We start from the raw sequence: 14,078 nt of genomic DNA, 5'->3' as shown, positions 1-14,078 counted from the left end.
ACCACTGATGGTACAAAATGAAATTACATGGATAAAGCACATTCAGTACCAGGAATAATGTCCTTGGACTAGCTGATAGACAAGTGATAACTGCTGCACATCTTGGACAGAAAAGCTGGTACAGAGACCCGACAACCATGGCACTGTAGATACCAATATGCACTGGGGAGAGCAAATGCTAGCACAGATGCCATGACCTTTGAAAGAGAAGAAATTCTTGAAACCCCAACGAAGCAGAAACACCACAGCCCTGATATGGGTAGAGACCCAATAACTCAGAGTAGGGAAAACTCAACAGCAGAGCGCTCATGGTCATGACAATTCATATCTCAAAACCTAAGCTAGAAACCTCATGACCCCTGACGCAGTTGAGAGCTCTGAGAGTAGAGTGATTTCATGGAGATGTAAGACTGGCCCCATTCCCAACTCACAAGGAAAGGACACCTGATTCTCATGAAGAGCAAAGGGCCCAGAACGTCCAGCAGGGCCTATCTCCCCAAACCAAGAATGCCTTAATTTCAAGATGACCAAGAATACACAACACACAATGCCTAACAGCACAAACATTGACAGAGACAGTACAGAGACCCTCACCAATGCAGATAGTTCAACATCCCCAATAAGCCAGACCCTCCATGACACACAAAGGAGTGGAGAAAAGTAAATATGCAGATAGTAAGTAGAGATAATTACCAGCCGCCCCTGACATTGCAGAGATTACAGGTGCTCCCTCCCCCAGAACCCCAACACTTCTATGGTTCTTGAAAGGCACAGAGACCTTTGAAAGTGCAGAAAACACTGACAGTGCAACTGTATCATCTCTTATGAAACACAATCCTTCAATACAAGGCTATAAACCAATGCCAGATTTACTTGCAATAAAATAAAATATATATATAGACGATGCGTATTTAAAATATACTAGAAAGCCAGTCTTTGTCCAGGATAGATTTCACAACTTTCCCCGACAGTGTTCTCCTCAGATGGAACAGTCAGGATGGAAATGTAGCTTAATTCACTCCTACAATGATTCAAAGGTCAGTGTCTGCCATCCAAGATTCACCCTGCGGTTTGTGGAGTCTAGCAGTGTTGCGTCAGATGCTCGTCCTTTGTGCACTGGCAGTGTGGTCTCAGATGGTCGTCCTGTGTGTGTTCTGCCAGCAAACCATTAAACTCCCCCCTCCCTCCCCCAGAGGGTTTTGCTAGTGTGGCATCAGATTGTCTCTTCTCCCAGTATCCTGGCATTGTGGTGGTATCAGAATGTTCAATATGTTTGTGTCCTGACAGCAAAACATCAGATGCCCTTTCCACCTTTGGTGTCCAGGCAGCTTGGCCTCAGATCGTCTCTACTGTTTGATTGATGGAATTGTGGCATACAAGGGCTCCTTCTGGTTGTGCCCCTGCAGTGCGGCATAAAAGAGGCCTTCCTGGGTCTGTCTTGCTGCCCAGTATTAGCCCGTTCCACCTGTGTTATCTTCCTAGCAGTGTATCATATGCATCCTGGCAGAGGATGCCATTTCCCTATACGTCCTAACAGTCTGGCATCATATGGCCCGTTTGTGTGTTCATCCTGCTTGGGAGGCAACTGAGCTTTTCCTGTATCAGAATGTCTTGACAGCACAGAATCAGAAAGCATTCCCCAGATGGGCACCCTGGCAGCACTGCATTAAAGTGTGTGTATCCTGGCAGTGAAGCAATAGAAGGCTCCTTGAGTGAGTTCTGGCATCATCAGAAGGCCCTTCATGTGTGACTCTCCTTACAGCAAAGCACCAGATGACCCACATTAGCCGCTATCATGTCTGAGTGCAAGATGGGGGGGTGAGGGGGTTGGTCACTGGCCTCACTGGTGGGAATTTGGCAGGAGAAAGCCAGTGGCTGGTGAAGCCGGTAGGAAGACAGCGTCCTTGCCAGGTGATTCTGATTCAGGAGATAAATCAGCTGGGCTGTTTCGGTCCACCAACATTCGGACACTGAGGAAGCAAAGGGAAGAGACGGGTGAGATATTGAACCATACCACAGGTACTGAAACAATGTAAGAAGCACAAGCTCCGGTAAAGCAAGCGCAGGCCTCTCAGGACACTAATGATGCAAGAATTCAAGGCACACAACAGTCAAACACTACAAGAGCCCAGAAATGTAAGACGCGCATGCTTCATTAATCACCAATAATATATGAAGTGCTGGAACAAAAAGACCCCAACAGTGCAAGTGCAGACTTCACAGATCTCCAAACATACACGAAAATTGTAGACACCACAGGAGCGGATTAAAAGTGCAGATGCCCAATGACTCAAGAAGCACAGTGTAGTGCTAGAGGCACACCTATGTTTTGAACCACTTGATGACCTTTAACTACCATTGTTTTAATTAACTTTTGGTGCTTTACTTTATCTTAACCTGAATGTACGACATCATTTTGCCCTGCATGTGCTGTTTTCCTTGAAGATACCTCTCGTGTAATCTTGTAGTTTTAAAGTGTGAGCTGTCACAGTCTTGTCAGGAATAGAACGTGTGGGATGTGCATATGAGAGAAAGAGAGAGAGAAAGAGAGAAAGAAAGTGTGAGAGAGAGAGAGAGAGGAGTGAGGAGAGAGAGAGAGGAGTGAGAAGAGAGAGAGAGAGAGAGAGAGAAAGAGATGTGGAATGTACTTCTTAGTCTGAAAGCTCAGTGTTATAAGCAGTGGTGCTCAAATGTTGGCTTGAATTCTGACTGTCTTGCTTGAGCTTTTTGCCAGCACAGACAGGCCCCCAGATCACTCAAGTTGTTTAAGTAATTCCCGTTCAAGGTTGTTTTGTTGACTGTACTGATGGAGACATTCGTAAGCTGCGTTAAGATAAGGGCTGGAACATGTGAAAATGCAGCAGGAATGGGAGAACTCCTTTACCTTTGGAATGATTGTATAGAAAGTGGCTAATTCCAATACGTTTCCTTAGCACAGAGGAAGGCCTCTCAGAACCTTCTAGTGTTTTCTGAGACTATAAAGTTGGGGTTTGTTGACTTAGAAACTGGGATTTGAGCCTGAATGGTGGACGCGTCTTCAGTGCAGGAATCTGATTGATGAGTCTCTTGACCCCGGCTGTGAATCCCCCAGTCTGGAGTGGGCCAAGATGACGTTTGCACCAGGTGATGTGTTTTATTTTTGATTGTTGCCATTGTGATGTGTGACTGACTGTCTGTGGGCACATTCCAGTTTCCAGTGACTATAATCATCTGAGGTGTTTTACTTGATTGTTGCCATTGTGATGTGTGAGAGTTTGTGTGCACATCCAAGTCTGCAGTGGTTGTAATCATCTATTGTATTTAGTGTATATATCTTTCTGATTTCTTGCAGGACGTCCAGCAATATCTGCTTGTGTTTCATTCCAGTATTATCTGCTTGCGTTTCATTTTATTATTATCTGCTTGCATTTTTTTCATGTATGATCCGTGCATTGCATATTTACATATATATATATATATATACATATATATATATATATATATATATCCATAAACATTTGAATGTTGCTCATTAAACATCTGGGAAAGCCTTTCTGTTAGAGAGCATTGCACAAATAAAACCCCATGCCTTATTCTTTATTGTGTTTCATTTTATAAAGTGAAATCCCTTTTCAGGTGGTGTTGGGTTGTTGTTATTGCTAAGTCGTGTTTGAGCCTCTGTGTGGGAGGGCGGTATTTTCTATTAGCTGGGAGTTTCGAAGCAATACACACAGTCAACACAACTGCTCCCCTGTCTATCGAAGCAATAGAGAAATTACAGTCATCACTGATTCCCTACTAAGGAGAAATCAGGAACAAGTGACCACCAAAACAAGAAGCACAGGTGCCTGATACTGCAAGAAGAGGAGACGTCACATATGCATAAAAAGGCTACAAGCATAGACACCACTAGTGCCTTAAATTGCATACGCCAACATGATAGGTGCATAGCAACACACTATAGGTTCCCTCCCCTTAATGCAAAATCAGCAGACACCGTAAGTGGAAAACAATTACATCAGTACAGGCGCCAAAGAACGTCAGCAGTGAAAGGAGGGCAGTTGATCAAGGGCCTCAACAAAAGAAGTGCAAAAACCACAGAACGTCAAGTGTAGGCACAACTCGTGTTCAAAAATGAAAATTATACAGTCACAACAATTCCCCAACGATGCAAGCACTGTAGCTACATAACAATGCAATGAACACTGTTCATTAACACTGAAAGAATGGGTGCTACTGAGTGAATCCAACATTGTAAAAAGCAGAGACTGACAAGGTGTTACGAGGATCAGAGGAACCACTTCAAAATAACAACAGTACATGACAAAACAAGCCCCACAGGTTCATAACATAAGCAGCTCAAACACCACACATGCCCAACTATATAATGAGCTCAGAAGTCACAGGCACTGCTGAAGTCCAACAATGCATTAAGTGCAAATGTAGACATTTGAGACTGGTTTACACCTTGCATTTATCTGATGTGTGGTACTCCCTTTTCTCTTTCTGCTGCTCCTAAATGGGAATGGTTAATTGAAGATTCAGTGGAATAAAGTAGGATAATAGGTTTTAGTCTCTAACAGTGCTCCCAAAACTCCATAACTGTGAAAGGTTTCCCCTTAGAGAAGATGTCAAAAAGAAGGGAATGAGAAGTTGTATAATGTTACAAAGTTGGCCTGGTATATCCTCCCACACACCAGGCCTCTGAGCAAAATATTTCATAATGAATTCCCTACTTAGATGAGTGAACCTAGCATCAAACAGATGTCTGATGGTTAAGAGACCTCACTGATGGTATCACCTAAAAAAGACAGTCAATTTCACCTCACCCCTATCAGTGACACACTTCATTATAGGTTTGTTCTCACCACTACCATTCTGTTGGTATTTGGTGGTCTCCCTTGGGAGCTTTTTGTAAGGGGAGAGGTCCGTGTTCTGTTTGGGATAAATAAGGACATTGTTAGTTGTCATCTCCGTGGATGTATGTTATAATTTTCTAAAACTCCTGTTACAGCTTGGTAAGTGGACAAATGTATGTACAAGTGTGATTTTTGAATAGCTGGGGAACCTCCTGTTCCTGCTGTGTCAAACTTCTTAGGGTTACATTTGACATAGACACTACTAGGGTCTCCGTGCCATGATCAGTTATTGCTTTAACATTTCAAAATTTTGCCAAACATTCTTAATTAATTTTTTTACACCCATCCCCACTCCCCTCTAGATTTGCTTGGTACAATTCACTGCGTTATATGCTTTTTTGCAGGATATCTGCTGCTGCTTTGTGGAACACCACACCGGAAACAAATGTATTTAAATTTAGACAAGGCTTCCAAACCTTACTTTATGCTTTCTAAATGTCCTATCTGACAGTAATTATTTCTTCAAGGAGAATTCATGTCCCTCCATTGGGCCTTGATACCTTGGGGTGATTTGTGTGGGTGTTATAATTCCCAAAAACTCAAAAAAAACAAATGCTGGGGTTAACATCATTATCGTGGTTTCAGTAGATTCCTTTCCTTCTCCAGTGACATGATATGATTTTTTTTCCAATAAGGAGCATGATAAAATGGCTAGTGAGACCTGACATGGAAAAAGGTTAAAGACGAAACACTGTAATCATACTTCTTTTGGAATGAGATGTATAAGATACAAAGGATGAATTCCACGGTGATATTGCTGGAACTGTAACAGGCACTGGACTGCCCAAACTGGCAACTTCCAAAGACTAGTGTGAGCATGCACACCTCATGCGCTCATACATAAAGCATTGTTGATAGTAAGGTGGCAAATGTGGGTAGACTACACATGGACGTTCTGCCAGGTCTCATCGGAACCTATTAGGTCTACTGTGACTGATTAAAATCCAAACACCTCTTCATTTAAACCCAGACAGCTGGCTACTGTTATGTCTGGTAAGATCTCTTACATTCCTGGTTATGAACTTACTGCACTGTGTGCCCCTTCAGAAAGGTGTGCTTTACTAGGTATTTATACCTTTAAAACCACTTTTTGTCAGCCGTTTTAACTAATGGATCATCTGCTTCGTGAAGTCCTACGTATCTGAAGGCAGGATGGTGGTCAATAAAGACAATCTGTGAAACTGAGCCCAGCAGACTACCAGGTGAAACTGTAACATTGTCTTGCACAGTGACTGTGTACAACTTTCATTTGCTGCACTTACTCTAGTTATGTCTTCAACTCACTCATGACTGCCTTTATTCACAGAAGTGTTTGACATCCTGCCGCATTTCATTCTTTTCTACAGTTTATTATTTTTATACGGTTTCTCTGTACTTATACTTTGCTGCACCTACTCTATAAGAATATCTCACATTGCCTTAGGATGACTTTTGTCTCTTGCAAGTGTCTGATTTTCTTGTAATGCTCAATAATATCATGTGGTTTGTTTTCCATGAGCTGGTCACTCTCTTTTTTACTCTAATAATGCTGATTTTTTTTTTACCAGAAATTCCTACTCGTGGTCCAAGATATTTCTTGCAAGAGTGTGCGGTGGTTTCTCTGTAAAGAGTTACGTTTAGGTCCAGTGTGGCCAATTTACAACTGCTTATATCTGAGTTACTAATAAACTGCTTAGCTTTTTGGCACAATTTTTCATTTCTCATCTATAATCAAGCGTTTTACGCACAAAATGTGTCTACCATTTTGTGAATGCGAACGTAGTGCTTTAGAATATATTGTTATTTTCGGTAAATATATTTCTGGTGGATATTGTGGCCCACATTACAAATTAAGGGATCAATTACGATCCCTATGCAAACTCTTTTTTGCCCAGGAACCAGAATTGAGTTGTGTGAGAATTATCAGACTCTCAAAGATCCCCCCCCCCATTGTCCCCCTGCCCGATAGAGTCTGGCAGGTTAAATCTGCTGAAATTTATCAAGACAAGGTTAAAAGACAAAACATGCCAAATTTATTGTGTTAAAAATCTATTCTGCATGTCATGCCTCAACTAGGAAGAATTTAGAACATGAGGGAAATGGTTCAGGGTGGAGATATGGTATATACCAGGTGTGCTATATGCCCCACTCTATTTGCCACAACTTGCAATAAGTGACATATCTTCCTACAATTTCCTTGTGAATATCCACAGGCACCAGACTAGACCCACAGACATTGTACACAGCAATAGCTCTCCACCATCGGCAGTTACCACTAAGGGGCTCCAGCCATGGTCCACGCCCATTTAGGATATGTCGACATCGCTACACATAAGGTGTTGACTTGTGTGCTCCAGTCAGTTCCTGGTAATTTTTCCATGTCGCAACAAAGAGTGCGGAGGGAGAAAAAGATCTAGAATTTATGACAGCCATTAAAACAGCACACTATATTTGCATACTTTAGTATCTTATTTGTCACAATACCAACTCATCAGGAGAGTAGGCAGGTGAGTCAGGAATCTGCAGGAAGAAGTGAACTCATCCCGCTTGACATCCCAGTCCAACAAGGAGGTGACAATAATCTGTAAATGCAGAAAACTGAAGGGACAACCCATTTGTAGGTTGGAATGGTACATCCATTGCTGCAGATCCAGAATAAGCAGGGACTATCATCTGATGCTGGACCCACTGCTTCCTCAAACACCAATGAAGGCCATTGTTTGCCGTCTGGCTTGTGGCACCAACGAAATGCTTGAGGACATCGGGCCTAACATGAGTAGATCTTACAGAAGTGGGATCAAGCTAGAAACATCTCCAATCCTTTGTGGAAGTGGAAAAGGCTTTATAGATGTTGAGTGTAGAGGGTCAACCTATATGTAGGGATGAGGTGGGACTACTGGGCACGGATCAAAAAGCCCACATCATGCAGGAGTAACAGGTGGTTGTACTTCATATTATATGCTCTCCGGAGTATATACCTGTTCTGAATCTCCCAGGGGAGGTAGCAAAAGCAAAAATACCTGACCCAGAAAGTCATCAAAAGCTATTGCAAAACATTTAAGTCAGAACTAAAATATCTAATATGACACATTGTAAATCTGCCACCTGTGAATATCAAGTTTCCAAAGCTGCTGACGGGTGTCTCATCAAAGTTCCAGAAAAGATTCCAGATAAACAAGTATTTAGGTCATCTTACAGACCAAAGGTTTCAGTGGAGGGGGCCTGGAGCTGCTGTTGTTGATGGCATTCTTTAGATCCAGCCCTGCCCCAAACGGAGCAGTACATTGGTTTGCTTGTCCGGATATTTTATGAGGGTTGTCACTGATGAGACAGATGAAAACCCAGCAAGCACTGGTGTTCTTGGAGCACTCCCGGGGGAGTCTGCCCTCTCTTCCTATGCTACGCATCATCAAAAGGCATGTCCACGACGGTCACTTGAGAAATTAGTGGAATGCATCCAAGCTTTACGCTGTAGGTAACAAGTTGTGGTCACCATATCTATAGAATCCAGGATTTATTAGAAGGCATTGAGGCCCTCATTGAACAGATCATAAAATGGATTTTTAGTGCTATCAAGGCTGAAGATGGTTCTTTTTGCAAGCTCCCACATATCGTTGACATATTGGCCCATACAGGAGTTCGAAATGTGGAGGACTTGGCTGCCAGAGGCAATAACCATTCAGCCTATAGAGTTCAGCTCTTGATCTGGAGGATACAAGAGGAAAGGTATAGAAGTTCAGCATAATTGAAGAACTTTGGACCACAAAGCATTCCAGGGACAGATGCAACAACAAAAATTCGAGCTCACAAACATTTGGACTCACAAGGTGCAGGGCTATTTATTGAGAGATTTCTCTGTGACTACAAGGCCAGAGAATTTCTCCTAGGCTGTTAAAAAGGCTTCAACAGTGCCTCACTGAAATGTAGGAGGTACTTAAACTGCAGAAGAGGGTTGCAGGATTTCAGTTAATCTATTAGACTTGGTCTTAGCAGTGGACAGATTTATTTTGAGCACTTCAGCTACTTTCCATACCACTGAAGCAAACAGTGAGACTTCGAGTTATCTTAGTTAGATTTGTAGAGCTTGCGTTATCACCCGAGGGTTATCCAGGTGCTGAGCAAGTGAGTAGGCTTATCAGGCTCCTAGTTCAATAGCCAGGTCTTTCGTTTCTTGCAGAATTCGAGAAGGGATGTGTGAGAAAGTGCCATCTTTCTTGCCTTGGTATGCCCACACTTTTTTTTTGAACTGCTGATGTGCTTTGACTGAGTGTGCCCTGGGTCCCTGCCAATCAGGTACCCAGGGCCTGTGTTCCTTCCCTAAAAACTATGCTGAAACAAAATACCCAATTGGCATTTCTGGCCCCCTGTCAGCCCCTAGTAAATGGTACCTTAGGTACCCAGGGCATGGTGACCAGAGAAGACCCCTGAGGGCTGCAACACTGATTGTGCCAACCTCAGGGGCCCTGTACCCTGGTACCCACACACTGTCTTTGCAGGCTGAGTGCCTAAGTACAGAACTAAAACAAGAGTCAACATGGCACACAGCCCTGTGTGCCATGCCCACAGAACCCACTGCCCTGGCATACCTCAGTCACCCCTCTAGCTGGGTGCCCTATGTCAGAGGTGAGGGCACAGGTGCATGAGTCCTGTGCCCCTACAGTACCGAGGGCCATTCCTGGACACTGTAAGTGCAGTGATGCCATTTAAGAGCATATGGTGCTGGGAGGTTGCCATTACGAACTCCACAGTACCATAATGGCTACACTGAAGACTGACAAGTTTGGTATCAAACTTCTCAGCACATTAAACCCCCACTGATGCCAGTATGGGATTTAATGTGACATGCACGAGAGGGCATCTCAGAGATGCCCTCCAAAACCCGAACCTACAATTCACGTCTCGGCTGAGTAGCTGCAGAGGCTGCCACCAGCACACATGTTGCTGGACCCCTGGGTGGAGAGCCCGCCGCTCTCCTGGGTCTGCAACAAAGCACATCCTGGGCGAGGTGCTATGTCTCCTCCCCCAGGATGGACAGGGGGAAGCTTCAAAGGCATACCGCCTCTGAGAGCTTCTCCAGACCATTTGCTGTACGCAGCAACCAGCCCCCCACCAGTCCTACCCCCGATCTGCCGGGAAAAACTACGTCAGGAAGAGGGGTGTGCCAACTCCACCCCTCAGGTGGAGGAGGCGAGGTGAAGCACGACCCCGGGCTCCGGCCATCTTGTAGATGCGGAGTCCTGCCCAATCCCAGCTAGGCTCCTGCCCCCCTCCCACAGGAGAGGAGCAGGCTAGGGGGTGTACTCACCCCAGGACAGGGACCCATTGGTCCCTACCCTTGCCCTACCTGTAACGCCCCTAAATTTAGTATTTAGGGGCTCCCTGAACCTTCCTTCCTCAGATCCCGATATCAAAAGAAGAAAGAAGATCAAGAAGAAGAAGAAGACCACCCGCCGTGCAGCTGCTAACAACAGGACAACGACAACTGACTTGGCCCCAGCCCTACCAGCCTGTTGATCCTGGAACCTGCTCCTGCCCAATCCCGGCGACCTCCGCGGACAGCAACCTTGGGACACCCAGAGGACCTACCTGCCTTGACCCTCTCGAAGATTGGGACTCTCATCAGCAGAGGCTCTGCTGCAACAACCCACCTGGTGCTCACCAGGAAGCTCCGGACCAGCCCACTCTGCACCAGCCGAGCCCGGGCCGAGCCAACCCGAACCAAGACCACGAGGACGACCCCCCGGCGACTGGGACCCGAAGTCCAGTGCCCAATGACCCTCCTCGTCGAACTAGCCGACGCCTGCAGACTCAGAACCATGGGCCACCTCAACCGCGACCAGCCGAGGGTAAGCTTTTCAAACCCCCAAAGACACCCCTGCACCCAGCGCCCCGCGGCCCCCTGTGCCTCCGTTTGGGGTACCTACATGTGCTCCAAGATCCCAACTTACCTCTCGAAGTGCTGGTCGCCCCTCAAGAGTCACCGTCCCCGAGCATGCAGCCTTTGTTCCTTTTTCCCCGACAGCTCAAAAGCACCCTGCACCCAGCAGCCCGAGTGCCGCTGGCTGTGACCTCTTGGCCCTATCCTACTTCCCTTCTTGCCCAGAGCAAGTGACCAGGATCCCAGCTCCCAGAGCCGCGTGGCCTGCTAGCCAGCAGCCACCAACCGAAGGCCCCCTTTCTCTCATTGGATAACATTGGGCCTACCTACCTCTGCACCCGGCCGCCCCTGTGCCGCTGGGACTGAACTAACTGTACTCACCTGACCCTGGGGGACCCCTGAGTCTACGCCCAGAACCCTAACTTTACCAATCAAGTACTCACCTGGAAACCGGTAATAAACTTACCTGCCATTGGATAACATTGACCCATTTTGACTCGAAAATGTTCCAAGTGTGAAGTTTTGAAAGCTGAAAATATTACTATAAATCAGCCAAAATCAGAATTCGAAAATATTCACCTGCGATCAGGGGAGAAGCCAGTACTGAACCGTTCAGCCCAGTACTGGCCCGCAAAAGTAATCCCTAGCGGGTTTACTAGTAACCTGTATTTTCTTCATAGGAACCCATTGTCTGCTTTTCTATGAAATTTCTTCTAAGTCTCTACTTTTGAAAACTGCAAATACTGTTTAAAAATCGTACGAAATACTGAAACGCAATTACCTACCTGTTTTGAGTTAAGCCCCCAGTGCTGGCCCTAGGAGACTAGTGCTGGGTTACAAAAGTAACGCGATCGTACTTTACCTGTAACCTGAATTTCCTCCCATTGGATAACATTGTCAGAATCATCTTGAAAAGTTTTAAAGTGTGAACGATTAAAACAGCCCTGCACCCGGCGCCCCACCGCCCCCTGTGCCTCCCTTTGGAGTACCTACCTGTGCTCCAAGATCCCAACTTACCTCTCGAAGGGCTGGTCGCCCTTGGAGAGTCACCGTCCCCGAGCATGCAGCCTTTGTTCCTTTTTCAAGATCCTCATTGGATAACATTGAGCACCCGACGGCTCAAAAGCACCCAGCACCCAGCAGCCCGAGTGCCGCTGGCTGTGACCTCTTGGCCCTATCCTACTTCCCCCCCCTTGCCCACAGCAAGTGACCAGGAGCCCAGCTCCCAAAGCCGCGTGGTCTGCTAGCCAGCAGCCACCAACCGAAGGCCCCCTTTCCCTCATTGGATAACATTGGGCCTACCTACCTCTGAACCCGGCTGCCCCTGTGCCGCTGGGACTGAGCTAACTGTACTCACCTGACCCTGGGGGAACCCTGAGTCTACGCCCAGAACCCTAACTATACCAATCAAGTACTCACCTGGAAACCGGTAATTCACTTACCTGCCATTGGATAACATCGACCCATTTTGACTCGAAAATGTTCTAAGTGTGAAGTTTTGAAAACTGAAAATATTACTATAAAATCAGTCAAAATCAGAATTCGAAAATACTCACCTGCGATCACGGGAGAAGCAAGTACTGTACTTTTCAGCCCAGTACTGAACCACAAAAGTAATCACTAGCGGGTTTACTAGTAACCTGTATTTTCTCCATAGGAACCCATTGTCTGCTTTTCTATGAAATTTCTTCTAAGTGTCTACTTTTGAAAACTGCAAATACTCTTTAAAAATCGTACGAAATACTGAAACGCAATTACCTACCTGTTTTGAATTAAGCCCCCAGTGCTGGCCCTTGGAGACTAGTGCTGGGTTACAAAAGTAACGCGATCGTACTTTACCTGTAATCTGAATTTCCTCCCATTGGATAACGTTGTCAGAATCATCTTGACAAGTTTTAAAGTGTGAACTTTTAAAACAGCTTTATATTCAGGGAAATTCATCACAGTAACTAAAACGTTTTTGCTAATCTGGTTTCAGCTTAGACCCCAGGACTGAATCTAAGATCTAGTCCTGGAACTACCAAAGTAATCCATAAAGTAATCAACTGTACTTTCCAATGAAAAACCCATTGAGCTCAATGCTAGAGTGTGTTTCAGAACTGTATTGCTTATTGGCTATCCTGTAATTATTGTGTGTACAAACTTATTGCTCCTCTGCAAAGTATTTACATGAGAGTACTCGTATCTCGAAAAGTATATTTTTATAACTGTTGGTTCTAAAAATAAAACAACTATATCTGAGGATATAATAACAATTGGACTGGAGTTCAGTCCTTGAGTGTGTGAAACCTTTTGCTGACTGAGTGTGCACAACAAATGCTTTACACTGTCCTCTGGTACTGCCTTACTGCTCGACCAAGCTACCACTTTGGAGTAAGGTCAGTTCTGACTTTAACCTCTGTTATACCTTTGGGGTTTGTTGACTCTATACACACGGTACTGCCTTATTGTCCAGTATATATACAGCCACTTTCTCACAGGTTGGGGAGGTCCTGGTGTTGTCATTCCAGGATTGGGCGACGATGTAGGAAAATGAGCGTCCTCCTGACTTGCTCCTGTAGATGCTAGGTATTTGCATGGGGTGGAGTGATTCTGAGCTCAGTTGCATGGTGGAAGTTGTGGCGGTGGTTGAGGTAGACTGGTCCGACATTGTGGAGGGGTTTGTAAGTGTGGGTGAGCTGGTTGAACTGGTATCACTTCTGAATTGGTAGCCAGTGTAGCTCTCTGAGGTTGTATAGGTTTAGGATGAGTCTGCCGATGGCGTTCTGGGTGATCTGAAGTCTTTGTATGAGTTGATTAGTGATGGCGGCTGGCACAGAGTGCTATGCTGTAGTCTAGTCTGCTGATTATGAGGGCCTGGGTGACTGCGAGTCTGGTGTCGGTGGGGAGCCAATGGAATATGTTGCGGAGCATACGTAGGACGAAGAAGCAGGAGGAGGTGTCGGTGTTCACTAGTTTGGCCATCACGAGTCTGTTGTCTACAGTGATGCTGAGGTTTGTGACATGGTAGCTGGGAGTGGGTGTGGGATTAATGTCAGACCAGGAGAAGTCCTATGGAGAGCTCTTGTTCCCGAAGATCAGGACTTCTGTTTTATCTCTGTTGAACTTTACGCACTTCTGTTTCATCCAGTTTGCTATGTTGACATGCAGGTGTTGAAGTTGTACTGGCGGTGTGGTTGTTGTCTGTGAGGGAGAGGATGAGCTGGATAGTGCCTGCGTACAATACAATGTTGATTCCGTGGGATCTTATGACATGGGCGAGTGGCGCCATGTAAACATTGAAGAGCATGGGGCTCAGCGAAGATCCTTGAGTGACTCTGCAG

At 45.4% G+C, this 14,078-nt stretch overlaps 1 protein-coding gene across 2 annotated transcripts in view; it reads right to left on the bottom strand.

Moving 5' to 3' along the window:
* Positions 1-851: 851 nt before the first annotated feature.
* The window catches only part of LOC144797839 (P2R1A-PPP2R2A-interacting phosphatase regulator 1-like), a 93,485-nt gene continuing 80,258 nt past the window's right edge, over positions 852-14,078 (bottom strand). For both annotated transcript variants that reach the window (XM_078668646.1, XM_078668645.1), the window contains one exon: positions 852-1,970. In XM_078668646.1, the coding sequence (XP_078524772.1) occupies positions 1,841-1,970 (130 nt within the window). In that variant the 3' untranslated portion in view covers positions 852-1,840. The remainder of the gene's footprint in view (positions 1,971-14,078) is intronic.

The sequence above is a fragment of the Lissotriton helveticus genome, chromosome 12, assembly GCF_964261635.1.
Source record: "Lissotriton helveticus chromosome 12, aLisHel1.1, whole genome shotgun sequence".
Lineage (NCBI taxonomy): Eukaryota > Metazoa > Chordata > Amphibia > Caudata > Salamandridae > Lissotriton > Lissotriton helveticus.
This window is presented reverse-complemented; position numbering and strand designations above follow the sequence as displayed.